Here is an 18,740-nt window from a genome sequence, read left to right on the forward strand (position 1 = left end):
CCCTGGTCTTCTGAGTCCAGACCCTCTGTTCCCTTGTATTATTATACACGGTCTCAGATGCTTTTGTCAGCAGGTGATTCAGAGAATTGCAAAATCCCCCTTTCCAAGGGGGGCCAGCTGCTGTTCTCACCCTTATCTTGCCAACAGAGAACTCAGCTGTTTAACAGCTCTTTCCTGTATTGTTCCATGGGAACTGTTCATTGCAATTAAGGCTGTCTTTCTGGGAACTTAGAGGCTTTGGACAAGTAAGAGTGAGTCAGAGAGAAATGCTCTTGATGTGTAGGAAATGGAAGGGACATGATTAGTTAAAATTTAAATATCGTGTGATTCATTCAGCAGTCTTTGTTGGGCCACCTGTCTGCTGGGCACTGACTGACTGTCATGGTCCCTGTTCACACGGGGGCCACAGGCAAACGGGGGAGACAGGTGTGGATCGGACGTGCCTACAAAAGCGAGTGAATTCTGGACCAGGAGTCTCGGGACGCGCTGCCAGCTAAGAAGGCCCCAGAGTAGTCAGGAGACCTAAGGTTATAGCTGTGTGAGCCCGGAAGTCGGTTCCCCTGCTGGGCCTCTGTCTTCCTCTGTGACATGACTCAGGGCGAACCGGCCGGCTTCTTGCTGTCAGTGCTTTGCAGCTTAGCACGCCTTCGAACCGTAGTGTAACAAAGGTACTTTCAGGAGGCAGAGCAGAAGGTGCCGTTCTTTTGTGTGAACTGATGACTGAGCAGTAACACTAAATGTTTCGTTTATTATCTCTGTAAGCAGAGAGTTCAGGCTCAAAATGTCCATATTGACTGCCTTGGTCTCCTGGGAAGAGCACGCTCTTATCACAGCAACGCTTGGCGTTTTAGCGGACCCTTTTGCAACCGTAGATTATTCTGACATTTGAGGGATTGGATTTTCTTCTGTGATCTTAAAAAATCATCTCCCCCTTTGTCCCTAGTACCCATATTTGATATGTAAAATGGGAATCACATTCCGAAACTTCTTAACAAATCCACGGAGGCACCTGCTGAGCAAGGCAACGCTAGTGAGCATTAGTTGAGCATTTTTTGCGTGCACGACGTGGCTTGGCTGCGGGAGACCCGGGAGCAAGAAGTCATCCCTGCCCTCAAGGAGCCTATGGTGTAGTGGAGCAGACATGGGGTAAGAACGTCTGTGCAACACAGTGTTAGAGGTGCTGTGAGAGAGGTGTGGGTAGGCTTGGAAGTACCCGCGTTAGACTGGTTTGTGCTGCTGGCCAGTGGAAGGGAAGTCAAGGGGGGGCCGCACAGTCGAGGAAAAGAACGTCACGTTTAGGGTCAGAAGACCTGGGTTTTCAGAATCTCAGTTCTCTCTATCTTAGCTGTGTGACCCTGACTTCTCTGAGCCTGGGTGGCCTCCCAGAAATAATAATAGCTGCTCTCCACAGTCAGTGTGAGTATGGGGCCACACGCGTGTGTGCGTGTGCACGTGTATGATAAAGTTCCGTCTCTCTGAGCTCTAGGAGCGGGTTCCTGTGGGTTTCAGGCCACTTATCGTTGCTAAGGCCATTTTTTATTTGAAGTTAGATCTCAGATTAAACCAAAACAGGGGTCAGCAACCTTTCAGAGGTGGTGAGCCAACTTGGCAGCCCGTGTGGTCCTGGCGGTCGGGTGTCTGTACTGTCCTGTGTGCAGTGGCAACTGTGGTGAAGCAGGAGGTGGCAAGAAATCTGTGGTTCCTGAAAACGTGTCCTCACCTGGACGCCCGCCTCTGGCCGCAGGTGTGGGTTGAGTATCCCTGCTCACGTCGCCCTCGGGCATGGGGGAACGGAGGAGAGCTGTGTCTTCACGCTGACCTTTCTCCCCTTCCTCCCTCGCAGCCGATTTTATCATGTGGGCAACCTGTTGCAACTGGTTCTGCTTGGATGGACAGCCTGAGGAGGCCCCACCGGCCCAGGGAGCCAGGACGCAGGCCTATTCCAACCCTGGGTACAGCTCCTTCCCTTCCCCAACAGGCTCGGAACCAAGCTGCAAGGCTTGTGGCACCCACTTCGCCAACACGGCCAGGAAGGTGAGTGTGGACTTCTTGGCCTTCTCGGCCGGCTCGGCCGCTACAGCCTCAGGCCCTTGGGCAAGCCTGCTGACCCCTGTAATGCCGGCCACCTTGCCTTTGCCTATGCAGTCCCAGGAACCCGCAGCGGATCCTTTCACAAAAGCATTAAAGAGAAGCTAGCCAAAAGCAAAGCAGCTCGGCGTTGATTTGGAGCCAGACAGGCCTGAATTCAGACATCAGCTTTGCTGCTTACTAGCCATATGACCTAAGCTTTCTGGAGATTCTTTCTCCCCATCTCTAAAGTGGGGGTACAGCAGTCGTGCCCTCACAGGGTCTTGAGGACAATGTGAGCTGGGCTCCCAAGGGCAGCGGGCGCTGGTGTCACTCCCTTCATTAGCTGTCGTCATGAACGCCTGACTGCAGATTAACTTGTTCCTTGTATCCCACGCAGTGCTGAGGACATCTCAGGTCCATCAAGACCCCAGCACGACAAAGACTGGGGCTCCTTTACTGTAGCGATTTCATGTGAAGTGCTTGGCAGCTCTGCTTTCCAGATTAGCGAGCAGCGGGGAAGTCCCGGGCTGGGTGATGGGGTGTGGCTGTGGGCCGTCCCTGTGCCAGTGCCCGGGGCGGCACATTCTCCAAGGTCAAGCACGACTGGAGCTGAGGGCGAACCCTGCTCTGGGAGTTCCCGCCTTCTGCGTCCTTCTGTAGAACGGAGATGTCCGCAGCCCTGGATGTGAGGTCAAAATGGCAATGATGGGAAATTTGAGAGGAAAAGCTACTTTTTAAGCCATGTGCTATATGCCAGGGACTCGTGAGCGATTTAGATCTTTTGGTTTCATTTAAGCCTCACAGTAACTCTATGGTAGAGGTTTTAGGGTCCCTAAACTCCCATTTTACATAGGAGACACTGAGGATTAGAGCGTAACAGTTAAGAAGGAAACTGTATTTGTCAAGTTCCTGATAAACGGCGTAAGAGAGATGGAAATACGCCTCCTTCTCCGGCTATGTGGGTAGTGGCCCAAGATCACATGGTTATTAACTGGCAGAGCTAGGATTCAAGCCCAGCTCTTTGAACCCTCCAGCTGTCTCCTGAAGACTTTCAGCGTGTCCGGATTCCTGCGGCCTGCAGTGCTGCCCGCCCGCCCTTTTGCACCCACAAGATGAAGGAGGCTGGCGTTTTGCCTGCACCTCGCTGTAGGGCAGTGAGGCTGGGCACGTCGCAGGGCTTTGTCGTGATGCGCTTGGCTGCCCCAGTCACCGTGAGAACACAACCCGAGAGGCAGGTGGCAGGGGGCCGTGGTTCGGCGGACCGCGGTGCCGCTCCCATTACACTGACACTGGAAGGTTGAGTCCTTCGATGGAGGCCACAGCAGGGACTAGAAGGGGCTCGGTGCCACATGGCCTCAGTCTTCTCAGGATGGAGACCGATTGGGGGGGTGGCTTTGGGATTTGAGGTGAGATGGAAGGAGGCCCGGGGGCTACTTGTCACATGCCCGGGACTGAGCTTGGCATTCCAAATGTCCTCTCCCTTTGAATCCTTAACAAAATATATACTGTTATTAGTTCCCATTTTATAGATGAAGAAATTGCTCTCTTAAGGTTTCAAGGAGTCCTCAGGTGCATCTAGAGTCTGCTGGATGGTCAAAGATCTTGCTGTTTTCATTGTTTTACACAGAGAAATGCTAGAACAGCTGCAGGCAGAAGTGTAAAGAAATTGGCATGAAAGGAATAGGAGAGACCTTTGTTTAAATGAGGCGGTGTGAATTTGCTGTGGGTTTGTTTGAACCTTTTTTTTTTTAAATATCATTTATACTCCGTGGAGTGGGGAACAGAGAAGGAGTAAAGAGGACAGTGTGGTGGTCAGGCTCGGGGGCCAGCATGCTAAGTGTATTAAAAAGCATGTTGGGGCACCTGTGTGGCTCAGTCGGTTAAGTGTCTGCCTTTGGCTCAGGTCATGATCGCAGGGTCCTGGGATTGAGCCCCACATCGGGCTCTCTGCTCGGTGGGGAGCCTGCTTCTCCCTCTCCCTCTGCCTGCCGCTCCCCCTGCTTGTGCGCGCGTGCTCTCTTTCTGTCAAACAAAATCTTTGAAAGAAAGAACAGGAGGGAGGGAAGAAGGTAGGCAGGCAGGCAGGCAGGCATGCTGAGAGAACCAAGGAATCTAGTGAGTTCTTGACATTTCTCAGCCTATCTTTTCAGATGGTACAGAGAACAAGGTTTTTAAAAATTTTGTTCACAACTTTCTCCCCAGTATCTAGAACAGTGACTGACATGTAGTCAGTAGGCAATACAGTTTTATAAATAAACGATGGGGCGCCTGGTGCTCAGCTGGTTAAGTGTCCAGCTCTTCATTTTGGCTCCGGTCATGGTCTCAGGGTGTTGAGGTCGAGCCATGTGTTGGACTCTGTGCTGGGTGTGGAGCCTGCTTGAGCTTCTCTCTCTCCCTTTCCCTCTGTACCTCCCCCCACTTAAAAGAAATAAAAATAAGTAAAGGAAGGAAGGAATGGGCAGTTGAGAACAATTTGCAAAAGAGGAAGTAGGCTGGAGAGTTTCTATGTTCATGACATTGTGGTTGATAATTCCACACTGAAGATTTTCATCAAGGGCCCAATGCCGTAGCACTGGCAGCGTGCTAGCATTCGGAGGGTACAGCTTTGCGGAGACGGAGCGGGATCGCCCTTTCCCTCGGGGAGCTCCCGGACCGGGTAAGGGGGCCCACGTCTATGGAGAACTAGTAGCAGCTGTGTAAGTTGCGTGCTAGGGTATCAGACATTGCTGACCTTAGATGATAATTCTAGCTGGATGAGGGAGGCGTTATTGATCTGCGAAGCAGTGGCTGAAGTGAAGACACCAGATATGGGGCAAGTGCTAGGTGTACTTGGAAACTGGGAGTTGCCTGTTGGCCAAGTGCGGGGTACTGGGGGAGTTGGTAGAGCAAGGTGGGGTCAGGTGGTGGAGGCCAGGACTGCTGTGGTAAGGAGCCTGTAGTCACCAGACGAGGAAGCCCGAGAAAGATTTTGAACGAAGGAAGGAGAGAGATAAGGAGAAAGCTTCTGTAGCAAAAAGACCTTTTTGGGGTGTGGGAGGAAGAGAAGTTCTAATTTGAATGGTAAAAGGTGGTTATTGGCACGATATTTTCTTGCCACAAAAATATGAATTAATTTTGTTTATTTCACAGCGAATTCTGTGAATATGAAGGACGTTTTCCCCATGAGAATTTTTCATTTGTGATTTTGTGCCTCAGTGGATCAGTAATTCTTATCTTTAGGGTTTGGCAGATAACAACTGCAGGCTTTTAACGTGTGTTTTCTAGAAGTGGTTGAATGGAAACGGTTACATGGATCCTACTGCTCTTTTCTTCATTGTGGTAGTATCTTCTGAATGCTCGTTGAGTACGAAGCACAGATAACATTAAGGACTGTCTGGAGAGAACAGAAGGAGGATGTACCCGTTGCCTTCCTAGAGTTTTTAGTCTTGGAGAGGAATGACCAGCTGCGATTTTGCTCCAATCCAAATACCCTGTCTGTTATTGGTAAGACCCACATGCAGTTTAGCAGCAGCCCTGACAGTTTTGGAGGAGGGCTTGTGCCCAGCCCGGACCAGCGGGAGGAGGGAGAGGAGGAGGTCGTTCTGAGAAACGTGCAAGGGGTCTTGAAATCCCCGAGTGGAAAGAGGGAGTGGTGCTGGCAAAAGCTCAGAGAGGAGGCGAAGGGGGAAGGGAATCAGAGGTGACCATGTTACCTTTTTTGGTGCGTGCCCACCTTCTGCTAAGGGTTTAGATACACTGTGTCCTGTGATACTTAAGGTGGTCCTGGGATGCCTGGGTGGCGCAGTCGGTTGGGCGTCTGCCTTCAGCTCGGGTCATGATCCCAGGGTGCTGGGATCGAGTCCCCCATCGGGCTCCTTGCTCAGGGGGGAGCCTGCTTCTCCCTCTGCCTGCCACTCCCCCTGCTTGTGCGCTCTCTCTCTCTGATATATAAATAAATAAATAAAAATTAAGTGGTCCCGAGAGGTGGGCTGACCATCTGACTTGACAGGTGAGGAATTGGAGGTCCCGGGAGGTTATCTGTTTTGCACAAGTTTCCTGAGCTCGGAAGGGGCAGGCCCAGAATGAATCCTAACTGCCACTCCTCAGGCTGCCCCTTGCCTCCCAGTGGGCTGCAGGAGGCCTTGCCTGGAGGAAGGCTGGTGAGGAGGAGGGCCCATCCAGCCTGCGCGGGGGGAATTTGTGTGGGGCCCGGGGAGGGGGGTGGTGGGAATGAGGGAAGGGCAGCAGAGCAAAGGAGAGCAGGCCACGGGGCATCCCTGAAGGGCAGTGGCTGCCGGAGGTGCGGCTGTTTGATTCTGGAGTTTGCGTGTCCTCCTAGCGTGTCTGCAGGCACGTCAGCTCCACCAGTCCATCTCTCCTGCCACCTGCTTACCCAGTCGCGTGCGCGGTTTGCTCGGGTTTAGACAGACGCGTGTCCTTCGCTCATTCTGCCCACATGTGTTGATAGCCGGCTTCTCCTTTGTTCTGGCCTGCCCCTGCGAACTGGGATTTCAGCCTGGTGCGCCGTCCTAGTCCTCGAGGGTGTGTTCAGAGGCAGGCTGACTCCAAGGGTCCTGGCGAGCAGGGGCATACAGAGAAGCTGGATTGCCGCCTTTGCATTCTGATCTTGCCCCCAATAAGCCGTGCATGTTTGAAGAAAGAATAGAGAATTGTTCAGATCTGACTGATTGAGGAACTCGGGGCTTTTTAATTGTGCCAGGCTAGGTCTCGCCAGACTGCATGGACTTCAGTCATGTTCCATGTCGGGACCTACAGCGTCTGACGCAGAAGCCTCTTCAGTGCACTCTCAGTCATTCTGAACGCATTTCATTTCCCAATAGAAGAGCCTTCGATGCAGGTGAACCCCGCAGACCCCACGTCCATTTTCCACCTGAGTGGCTACAGCTCCCAGAACCGTTACGATGCTGGTACAGCATTTAAGTCGGCCTCTGAACATCTTATGGTCTGGTTGTGACTGTAGAGAGCGAGGGAGCTTGACGTGTCCTTCCGTAATGCCTTTCAGTATTCACGTCAGACCTGGGTGGTGAACATTCTGCCCGTTTCCCTTTCCGACACGCACTGTGTCCCTTGGACAAAGCTAGGGACCACTGCCTCGCTGTGCCGACTTCTTCAGCGCCGGCCGAGTCCGATGTCGACTGTGAGAATCTCAGTCTCCCGGGCATTCTTGGGAGTTTGCGTTTGGCTTTCTATATTTAGAAAAGAGGAAGCAGAAATAGTTAGGTTAATGCTCAAGTCACCAGAGGATGAAAAGTTCTTAATTTCTTTAAGGGACTAGAACGTGTGCTCCCGGGACCATCCCAGCGTGCCCAGGAATGACCTCTGCTGTGGGCTGTGGCCTGCTCTTGGCTGGAACAGGCAGAGGTCACTGTGCTGGCTCAGCCCGTGGCACGAGAGGCTGAGGATTTGCTTCCTGTGAGTCGAGCGAGCTTTCGTGTGATGTGTTGTGTGTTGTTGTGGGAGTGGCTGCCGCCAGGCGGTACCACCTGCCAACCGGGTGTCCCGGTCGTGGGTGCGGCTGAGACGCTGAGCTTGCACAAAGGAGAGCTCCCTGATCGCGTCCAGAGGCTCCACCCCCCACCCCTGCCCCGCAGTGCAGCTGTCTGAATATTTGTCTTGGGTATGCTCTTACGTGCCCCTGGATTGCCAGCACTCCGAGTGGGCCTTCCTGGGGTGGGGGAGCCGGGGCACAGCCTCTGCGGATGGGGCACCGGCGGGGGTTTGGAGATGGAGAGCCGGGCCCTGGACTAGGTCCTGCTGTCGGCTTGGACGGGGCCGAGTCAGGCAGCATGGCCTGGTGGAAAGGGCAGGACTGGGGGCATTCCACACGCACAGGCTTTGAGCGTGAACCCCAGCTCTGCTGTTCCCTGCCCGCCCTTGAGTGTGATGCGTCATCTCTCCAGGCCTCGCTTGCTTTGTCTGTGCGACAGGGAGGTAGCTTACTGGTCATTAGTGACGTGTACATGAAGACATGGTGCAGCGATACTGTAATACTTTGCGGGGTTGCTTTGAAAATTAAATGAGAAGCTCTAGCACATAGTAGCCTCTCAGGAAATTTAATCAATAATATTAATAACCACCGTCGTACTTCTGTGTCTACTTTCTTTTCTCAGCAATAAAGTAGAAAGAATCATAGTTCAGGATTTGAATCCCGGCTCTCAAAATTAGCTTGCATTTCCTAGCAATTGTAAGTAAAAGAGTTAACACCGAAGAATCATGTGTCACATACGCTAAACGCGTTGTCTCTTAACTGTACGGCAGTCCTGAGGTAGGTACTGTTCGTTAGGGCCAGAGAGGCTGTTACACACCCACGGTGACACCATAAAAAAATGGAGGAGGGAGACTACATGAAAATGTGGGTTTTTTCAGTTCTAAAGCTGGTAGTCATAATTAATAGCCTCTGCTTCTCTATCTGCAATGAATAAGGTCAGTCTCCACTGGAATAATGAATGTAGTCCTGGACGCGGGTATGGGGGGTCTGCCCCCGTTGAGTGGTGTTTAACTGAAATCAAGGTAGCCTTTGTACCCCGACATGCAGGAAGTAGTTCCGACTGGTAGGAGTGATCGGGGGGGTCCCGCTAGGCGTGGCAGCCCGGCATCCCGCTCTGTCCTGCTCTCAGTCTCACATGGTTTCCTCTGCTTCTTGGTCTAAGCAGCAGACCTGCCTGGACTGCAAGAAAAATTTCTGCATGACCTGTTCGAGCCAAGTGGGGAGCGGGCCCCGCCTCTGCCTCCTCTGCCAGCGAGTCCGGGCCACAGGCTTTCAGCGGGACGAGCTCATGAAGGTGAAGGTGAAGGACCTGAGGGACTATCTCAGCCTCCACGACATCTCTACCGAAATGTGCCGGGAGAAAGAGGAGCTGGTGCTCTTGGTGCTTGGCCAGCAGCCCGTAATCTCGCAGGAGGGCAGGACTCGAGCCCCCACCTTGTCCCCGGACTTCCCCGAGCAGCAGGCCTTCCTGACCCCGCCTCACGCCAGCACAGTACCTCCTACCTCGGCGAGCCTCCCCTCTTCGCCTGCACAAGCCGCCTCTGTGTCCCCGGCCCAGGCTCAGGAAAGCCAGCAGGTACGCACCGGTTTGTGGTCCCTGCCCATCTCTGCCGCTCTGCGGGCTCAGTTTGCTCCCCTGCCTGCAGGGCGGGAGCGGAGGGCGGGGGCCTCTTGATTATGTGAGGCCCTTCTGCCTACTGATGCGGGAGTGTTTTCTGAACCTCAGACTCCTGTTTGGGCTTTTTTCGGCGATGATAGTGCACAGTACCAGGTATTTTTATGGTTTTTGTATGTTTTTACGACATACCTATCCCAGCTAATCATTTTTTAAAAACTCATTGTTCCAGAGATGTTTTGAGAAAACTGTTAACTCTCCAAATTTGGTTCTGTTCAGACTGGCCTCCTGCTTACTTTGCTACGGTCTTCCTTCGCGCGTACAGAACCATCACAGGGCACAGAGGGAAAGGCACATGTCGAGCGAAGGGAGAGTGGGGGGGGGGCGCATCACGGCTTCTGTGGCCAGTCACTGCTTGGGTCAGGTCATGGTTGGCATGACATTGAACGGTAAGTTGCCTTGTCATCGTCCAGGGGGCTCAGAAATGGTAAGCGAAGAGCAGCCCGTTGGCTGAACTGCGAACCAGGCATGGGGTGTGCAGCATGGCGGGTGCCCTGAGAAGGCCCCTGTGAGAGGGGAGTAGATGTGCAGACCAGCTGTTGGGTTCGAGGGAGGCTGGTGGACGTAACCAGTGTGTGAGGAGCGATGGCATCCCGTAGATTTCAGTGCCTCAGTGACCCTTTTGTGCATATGGCTGGGGCCATAGCTGGGGCATTCGGACCCAGAAGGTCTGGTTTCCACATCCAATCTGTTGTTGATGCTTTGGTCACCTGGGGCAAACTTTGAGCCTTCGGCAATGAAATGGGGTTCGTAATCCCAGGCGCTTAGGCTCCTGCCAGGCTATTGGGGGCACTGGCTGGCGTGCCGGCAGCTCTGAAGAGCCGGGAGCTCCTTCCAGCTGCCCTAGCACTGGTGTTGTGCGCGACGTGGCTGGCCGCTGCCTCTGGTCTGTGAGCCCTCCTTTGCCAGGACCGGGCCCCTGGTTCAGCTCTGGCGGGCACTGAGGCGTAAAGGCCAGGGCGATGGCGTACTTCACCTGCGGGAACCTCGCTCGGCTCCCTCGGCGGCCGCGGTGTGCTGGGTGTGCTGTCTCCCAGCCCGAGGTGAGCTCTGCCTCCGCTTCGCTCTGCTGACGGCCTCTGCCTCCCGCGCGCACTTCTCCCTCGGCTCGGTGGAGCACTCCTCTGTTTATGGGGAGCCCAGAGAGTAACTTGAGGACATTGTTCTTCCCTAAAGAACTTTCAGGTGGGTTTTTCAATGAAAGCAGGAGATTCTAAACTTGCGGTCGTCAACCAGAAATTCCAGACCGCCCCTATAGGTCGCATGCAGGCGCCAGACCTCACTGGGTCTTCCGGTGGTGCTTTCAGAGGCCTTTGTGCCAGCTCGCATCCCGTCCTGGTGAGATCTGCGTTTGTCACGCCAGGAGAACAGACGTGGGGAAGTCAAGTGACTTGTGCAGGATGCAGATCCGCCCCGGGCGCCTGCTGCCCGAGCTCTTTCCCTTACCCCTAGTGCCCGGCAGCGGTTGCTAGAGAAAGAAGTGGGTGGAGCAACCACACTGGGGGACAGATGCGAGTTGGCGATGTTGATTTAGCCAGTGGGCAAACTGAAGAGACAGTGGGGGATTGAGTTTCTCTTCCTAGGGAAAAAGGGACGTACGGAAGCCATCTACTCAGCAACAGGTTAGGCTGGGAGAGACTTTGTAACTCCAAGGTGACACCAGGAGACTGGTGGGTGCGTCTCCGTAAAGCTACGGGGAGACCGGAGGTGTTGACGAAGACAGTGTTGGATGCATCCCTGTACACGTATGCTGTGGGTGTGCTCTCCTCACCGCTTGGCATTGTGGGTGATGGTGGTGATTTCTACTTTTCATTCCCATTGTTGTTATTTGCCTCTTCTTAACCAGCTCTATGTTAGGCCTCCTAACCTGGGATGAGTGGTCGGGGCCGTGGGTGACTGGTGTCCTGGGCTGTCCCTTTATTGGTGCTCCCTGGAGTCTAGCGGAAAGACCTGTGAGCTCACACACATCTTTGCTCCAGGGTCTAGTGAAGGGGTTTGTGGCTTAAATGGTGATGGGACGAGGAGGCTCACAGTTTGAGCTACTGTTTGGCAAACGTTTTGAGAAGTTAGCATTCTAAACTCCTTAAGCGTAGGCATCTGTCTTTATAGTTCCAGGTTAATAGATTCTTAGGTGCATTAAAATAATTTGTGACCAGGTTTTAAGATGTTCTTAGGAATAGTGTGTGCTGCTAATTGGAGCCCATTTCTAGAATGTGAGAGCAGTGACTGGATGGAGGAGAGGGGACAGAGTGGTGAGGGTCTGAGAACTGTCTCATCTGTGTCAGGGGAGGAAGCCAGGGAGATGTGGCATGGAGGCAGGAAGACATGGCGTGAACCATCTGTAAGAAAACGGTGAACACTGCTGCTAGGGGCAGAGCCCAGGACGGTGGGCGGAAGTTACGGGGAGGGCGGTCTGAGCTCAGTGTCCAGGAGAAACTGGATGGCAGTTAGAGAGCAGTCCCGCAGTGACGTGGACCTTTGCTCTTCCTCTCGCTCAGACTGTTCAAGCTGAGACCACATTGACGGTGAGTGGCCGCTCCTGCCATCCTGGTGGGGAACGGAATTAGCAACCTTCTTGTTTTAGAGTTGAAATCTGTTTGCGTTGTGTCTCTGCCTGACAAAGTCAGTATTAAGGAGCAGGCTTCTGTAATGCTGTTGTTCGAGACACCAGATTCCTGGGGAGATGGGAACATGTTTGGACGTGGAGTGAGCTGGGAAGAGGCCCACGCCGTGTGAATCCCTGGGGCATCTCTGTGCATGTGATGGCACCTTTCTCTTCCCACAGGCCAATGGCCATGTGTCTCAGGACCAAGAGGAACCCGTCTACCTGGAGAGCACGGCCAGAGCACCTGCTGAGGATGAGACCCAGGTGGGGCCTCTGCTCGGGTCTGTGCCTTTGCGTTTGCTCTTTCTCTGGTGGTGTTAGGCTGTGATCAGGACCCTCTCAGCAGACTCAGAAGTGGAGAAGAATCAATGTGTGATGACAGTCCTACAGTTTTGTGTTCAGGGCTAGAGCTTAGTGTTAGCTTTCCAGATTAGCCTTCAGAGCTGCCAGTTGTCAGGGCAGAGTGGTGAGCTCACAGTGGAGACCAGGGAGCCTCATGGCCCATTAGTTTCTAGTCTCTTGACTTTCTGTAAGCCGCCCGTGGGCAGGCTCCCAGTGCTGCTGTGCGAATCTTGTTCTTTTCTTCTGCTGCTGGCACACAGTAGCCATCGTCAGGGGAAGGAGGTCAGAAAATCAGGAGGAAGGATGAGTGGGAGTTAGGCCCCAGCCGTGGTAGGGCCAGTCAGAGGGAACCGCCAGCGGGGCCGCGAAGCCACGGTCAAGGTTGCGTACAGAGGCGTGCTTGCAGGGAAGTCTGCCTCTTCCACGGGGAAGCAGAAGTCTCTCCGGGGGTTGGGAGGGGAGAGGCCGGCACCATGCTGGCTGGTTTCTTGTGCTGCTACATTTAGTCTTTCCAGGAACCCGGTGCGGTAGGACTGCTGGGTCTCCCGTGTGGAGGAGCAGAGAGGCCGAGGGAGGTGAGCGACTTGCTCCGTAGGGTTTAGCATCAGTCCGTGGAGGAGTCAGAATTAGGGCCATGTGACTCACACTGGTGCCCCTTCTACTTGTCCTGCTGATGGGCTGGTTGGGGGCTGGCGGTGCCTGAGCCCAGAACCACAGGTCAGGAAGAGACTGCGGTGTCCTTGACAACGCAGAGCGCCGTGCCGGGGACTCTTCCTGCCTCCGCTCCTGCTCTTGCGGTCAGTCCCCGCGGGCGAGGCCTGGTGAGTGCTCTGGGGTCCTCGGAGAGACAGCTTGGGAGGGAGAGCTGAGCCCACCGATCCCACCGTTGCCATTGCAGTCTGTCGACTCAGAGGACAGCTTCGTCCCGGGCCGGAGGGCCTCTCTGTCTGACCTGACCGACCTGGAGGACATTGAAGGTCTGACCGTGCGGCAGCTGAAGGAGATCCTGGCGCGCAACTTCGTCAACTACAAGGGCTGCTGCGAGAAGTGGGAGCTGATGGAGAGGGTGACGCGGCTGTACAAGGACCAGAAGGGGCTCCAGCACCTGGGTGAGGCGCTGTCTGGGCGGCGCTGCTCTCGTCCTGCAGCATCGCGGCATCGACCTGGCTAGGTTTCGTGCTCGTAGCCAAGCAAGGAGTCACTTCCACCTGGGCACCGGCTAATAGCTGCTGTTGGAAGTTGAGTGCCGGGCTGGGCGAGGCTCCGTAAACATTTACTCAGTGCTCAGAGCTGCCTGTGAAATAGGCATTATTCACATTACTCCACCCCCCCCCCTTTTTTTTTTAAGATTTAATTTGAGGGAGAGCGAGAGCACAAGCACAAGTGGGGAGAGGGGGAGAGGGAGAGGATCTCAAGTAGACTCCTTGCTGAGTGTGGAGCCCGACATGGGGCTCGATCTCACCACCCTGAGATCACGACCTGAGCCAAAACCAAGAGTGAACGCTCAACCGACTGAGCCTCCCAGGCGCCCCTAGCATTACCCTTTTATTGTACAGCCGAGGTTTGCACTGAAGATTTCCTGGACTGAGTCCATAGCCTTCCCCACCCCGTGTCAGCCCGCCATGCCCGCTGGTATTCAGCAGGACTATTCTCAGCAGTTGGGAGACGGGGACGTGAACCCGTGGTACAGGGGACTGTAGCTGTGCTGCCTGAGCCCCGGCTTTCCCTGCGGTCATTTGCCAAAGCATTCTACACAGTGTCATTTTTAGGCGATGCCCAGTAAGATTTTGTGGTTGAGTTTGGGGAAAAAAACTGTGTCTCCCTGGTAGATAGTAAAGGCAGGAAGTTCTGCAGGAGGAGTGTGTTTAGCTGTTTTAAACTCCTCATTCCCTAAAGTTTCACCCCGAACCCTCCCCTCCGCAACTGATGGGGCTCCTGCAATCGGCACTTTGATTCCCTGCCTGCTGTGCGTGGTTGAAGTCTGGTTCAGGCTCTCCTGTTCCACTGGTTCATCAGAGCTGGGGTGTCTGACCAGTCACCGAGTCACAGACGCACTTTTCCTTTTGGGGTTGTCCCCAGAAGCTCCAGAGAGCTGTGAGAGGTCCTGGGGAACAGGACGTGGCCCCACCTGGGAACTTCATCCAGACGCCTTGGCCGACTGGAACAGACGGTTCCTTCCTTCCTGACTTTAATGCGGGCTTCAGAAGGGATAGAAAAGGATACCGTGCCCATGCAGTGTTGTTCATGCGAACTGGTGGAATCCCTTTTTCTAAGGCCGGACCAGACACGCCAGGAGGGGCTGTGCGTGAGCTCTCAGCACGGGAGAGGGCGGGCGTCCGGCCGGGCTCTTGGCCAGCCTGGTTCCCAAGCAGGGAGGCAGTCCGAGTGCGAAAGTTCGGCTGCTTGGAGACTTTGCTCACACTGTCACATATTCAGGCCTCTTCTTTCTCTTTCCTTTTCAGTGTGTGGTGCTGAAGACCAAAACGGTACGTAGCTGCTTCTGTTTGGGACTGTGCTTAGGCTCTGAGCTCTGGTGGCTTTCTCTCCTGCCAGCTCCGCATCCTCCTCGCAGTCTGAGAATTCTGAGCATATTGGCATCCAGAGAGAGAGCTGGGAACTGCGCGGGGAAGCAGGGCTTCTCAGCATCTTTAAAACGTCTCATTCTCGCCTCTCTGGGAAGGGTGAAGAGTGGCAGCAGACCCGGGGCGGAGTGATTTGCAGGTCTCTGGGTGGCCAGAGCTCATGAGCGAGCGTCTGTAAAATAGTTAACGAAGCGAGTGGTGGCACGTGTCACATTCGGTTCATTTCTCATACGCCTGCTGCTACGGCACTCCTTCCCCTACAGTTTTCACTCCGTTCTGGTCTCTGTGTACCTTCAGGGAGATTACCTAACAACTTCTGGTGCCAACCAAAAAGAAAGGGACGTGACCCGAGTCTTGTTTGTACTGGGCTGGGCGGTGGCTAGAGCTGCTTTGGGGACAGAGCAGGAAAAGGGGTCCCGTGTGTGCTCTTGGGGCACAAGACGCATATTACCAACTTAGCTGCCCCCCCCCCTTCTGTGTGTTGAAGACCACCATGGGGCCTTCGGGGACTCCAGGATGCCCTGCAGGGGTCTGGCTGGGTCTGGGCTTCATTCTAAAATACATTCTACCTTTTTGAAAGCTTCAAGGCTGTGTGGTTGTGAGCTCTCAAGAGAGAATGTTCTCAGAGTAGTGTTAGGGCCTACAGACCATTTTAAAACTTTCAGAAGACTCCAAATTTGCTATTTGGCAAAATGGCCTTTTGCTCAGAATGGGGCAGAGTCTTCCGGTAGATAAATCCTGAAGAGTTGATTTCTTAGCTCCCCCAGATCCTTGGGGGTTCTAGCCCCACCCCCTGCCCTGATACCAAGATCAGGCTATTCCACTTGGTGTCTTCCTTTTTTCCTGATCCTCTGTGAGAATGCTGGTTAATGGAGTCAACGAGTCTCTTATTCCTAAGAAAATTAGTATGATACTGTGTAATTCACTGCAGCTCGTTTTTTTTTTTTAAGATTTTATTCATTTATTTGACAGAGAGAGACAGCCAGCAAGAGAGGGAACACAAGCAGGGGGAGTGGGAGAGGAAGAAGCAGGCTCATAGCGGAGGAGCCTGATGCGGGTCTCGATCCCATAATGCTGGGATCACGCCCTGAGCCGAAGGCAGACGCTTAACCGCTGTGCCACCCAGGCGCCCCTCACTGCAGCTCGTTTATACGTACAGTTCAGTCCTTTCCAGACCCCTGTTAGGGCCAACAGCCACTCACAGGGCTAGATCGGGTTCACTGCCTGTTGCCGCTGGTCCCACTACGTGTTGACTATTTGAACGGCCCAGGGAGCAGCAGAGCGCAGGGCTCCCCCGTGGAGTGGGACAGGTGACTGGTACGAAGCCAGCCCCCTACTTACGGCTCCTTGGTGCGGGCTACCATTTAAAGATCTTACTTTTTTAGAGAACGAGAGAGAGCACAGGGTGAGGGAGGGAAAGACTCTAAGCAGACTGCACTGAGCACAGAGCCCCACCTGGGGCTTCAGGTTACCATTTAAAACGTGCTGGGGACGGCTAGGTTTTTGGACAGGAAGGCGTCTGCACTGAAGCAGACACTGGCCATGCCCTCGCAGCTCCCCGCTCACATAAGCCGGCCAGCCGTTACTGAGAACTCTGTGCACGGAGCAGTTAGTACTGATGCGATAGTCCCTGTCCTCAGGCCGCTTGCCCGGAAGGCCTGCCTGCCTGGTTTTGAATCCTGGCTCTGCGCAGCAGCTGTGTGTCCTTGAGCAAGCCACCTGACTCCTTGGCCTCGGCGGCCTTGTCTATAAAATGAGCAGCAAGAGTAGCTCCTTCATAGTTTCCATGAGGATTCAGAGAGAGTTAAGATACGCACCACTGTTAGGGCCCTGCCTGGCACAGCATTCCACAAACGTGAGCCGTTAGGACTCCCTCGCGAGATGTTCGTTTATCAGACATTTCAAGAACAGCTACCACGATTGGCATTTTAGGGAATCGAGGAGGACGATCTGACCTCAGAGCACGTAACAAATGCTAAGTATAGAGTTGCAGAAACTGAGCGAATTGGTGGGCGTAAGGAGCTCATAGTGTTGTCGGGGATCTGAGTAAACACTTTAATTCCGTGTGAGAAGCTGGTGTGGGGGTAGCACGGGAGAGGAGCCGTGACCTCTGCTGGTTGCTTCCACCAGGAAGCCCCCTCAGAGGAAGCCCTGAGGAAGGTTGTGGGACAGCACAGGCCTGGACCCTTGGCTGTACTCGGCTGGGGATAGCTTTACTGAGAACCCTTGTGATCCTTCATGAACCGTTCGCTACGGTTCCATTTATATTACACTTTTTGGAACCAGTTTTTATCTTTTCAGCGTGTTCCACCTCAGGGGATAATGAGTCCCTAAGTGCCACTTACCATTATTACAGCCTCAGCTGTCTGAAAATTCTTTGCAGCTTTGAGGACTTGGCCCTACTTAGCTGTCCTGTTCCGGGCTGTATTTGATCTCCAGGTACTTTCGTCTCCACACGTACAGCCCGGTAGAGGTGTGGGTGAAACAAGCAGCTGGGGCGGAGCCCCGGAGTTCTAGCCGAGGGCAGTGTGGATTCGGGGGTGTCCACAGCAGGCCTGTGCTCTCCCTCCTCCGTCCCCGCCCCGTGCACTCACAGTCTCCTCTCCCTCCGCCCCTCTGCCCCGCTGTCCAGGTGGAGTGGTGCCGCCCAGCGTGGAGGAGAACCTGTGCAGGATCTGCATGGACTCGCCCATCGACTGTGTTCTCCTGGAGTGTGGCCACATGGTCACCTGCACCAAGTGCGGCAAGCGCATGAACGAGTGTCCCATCTGCCGGCAGTACGTGATCCGGGCTTCTTCAGTGCCTTACAGGGACGGAGCTGGAAGGGTCTAGGCTCCAGATTGGCCAGCCTGCAGAGGGGCAGGCTCACAAGAGAACCTGCAAGCAAAGACGCGGTCACCTCTGGGCATGCCTGTCCTGCCTCGGTGCGCAGCTCTTGGCCGGCGGGGCCCGGGGCGTGGGAACTGGTACGATCGCATGGGCAAGTCCCTGTTCCAGTGATCTTGGGGTAATGATGGTAATTGATGAAGAGAGGACTTTGCAGAACTTGGACCAGAGCTTCCTCCCTTCCTCTGTAAACCTAACAGTTTCCCCCTCCCCCCATACCCCGGCCACCCCGAGCCGCCCGTCTGCGTTCCAACCGTCAGAAGCCCCGGTAGAAATGGTTCTCTTCCTCCCTGCACATTTGGATGTGTTTCTGGTCTTCTGGCTTCCTGTGCGCTAACCAGCTTTGCTAGTCTCTTGCTCCATTGCCTAAACTTCGTTTGTTTCTTCAGACCAAAAAGATGTTAGCTTGCCAGACCAATAGTGATCCTCCTTAGGACTAAATTTGGACCAGTAAACTTTCTCTGGTGAGAAGTGAAACACAAATGCTACTGGAAAATTTCAAAGTCATTTAGAGTTGCTTCCTTAAGTGCTGGGTTTGGAAGTGGTGAGTCTCCCGACTGAACCTTGGGAGCCAGCAAAGCACCTGCAGGGAAGTTTCAGTCCATGTGTGTGAGCTGAGATGGCACGGGGATCGTCTCTGCTGCTCTTAGGGTGTGTGCGCCATCCTTAATTTTAGTTTACGAGAAAAGGGAAAGTTTTGAGTGGAAGCAGTGGCTTCCTGCTTAACTCTGACTTCTCCAACACAAAGGAACTGCAAACCACTTTCTCCTGAGAATGAAGTTCCTCTCTTTCCCATGGAGGTTTTAAACTGGTCTCACCGAAGGCATAGAGACTAAGGCAGAGAGCCTTGCTCTTCTCCAGCCACACTTTTCCTGAAGTTCCTGGAGACCAAAACTGAACACGTAAGGGGTATCTGAAGGTACTGAATGAGACTGGATTCAGTCTTGGGGCAGACAGCTACAAGTCTTAATTCGGGGACTCCCTGCTCCCATTTTCTCTTTCAGCCCACGGACTTGAGGGCAGGTCTGGAAGAAGCATTCTCCAGGCCCTTTAGGAAAGACTGTACAATGAGTTAGAGGATATTCTCGAGTC

General features: G+C 54.0%; 1 protein-coding gene across 1 annotated transcript in view; it reads left to right on the top strand.

Annotated features, from left to right (window-relative positions):
- Window positions 1-17,594, top strand: part of RFFL (ring finger and FYVE like domain containing E3 ubiquitin protein ligase) — a 61,736-nt gene extending 44,142 nt beyond the window's left edge. Inside the window, exons 2-7 of the mRNA XM_040639833.1 lie at window positions 1,844-2,034; window positions 8,724-9,134; window positions 12,019-12,102; window positions 13,079-13,289; window positions 14,643-14,666; window positions 17,395-17,594. Of these exons, the coding sequence (XP_040495767.1) occupies window positions 1,855-2,034; window positions 8,724-9,134; window positions 12,019-12,102; window positions 13,079-13,289; window positions 14,643-14,666; window positions 17,395-17,594 (1,110 nt within the window). The 5' untranslated portion in view covers window positions 1,844-1,854. The remainder of the gene's footprint in view (window positions 1-1,843; window positions 2,035-8,723; window positions 9,135-12,018; window positions 12,103-13,078; window positions 13,290-14,642; window positions 14,667-17,394) is intronic.
- The last annotated feature ends 1,146 nt before the right edge of the window (window positions 17,595-18,740 follow it).

Source organism: Ursus maritimus, unplaced genomic scaffold (assembly GCF_017311325.1).
Source record: "Ursus maritimus isolate PB19 unplaced genomic scaffold, ASM1731132v1 scaffold_24, whole genome shotgun sequence".
Taxonomy (NCBI): Eukaryota; Metazoa; Chordata; class Mammalia; order Carnivora; family Ursidae; genus Ursus; species Ursus maritimus.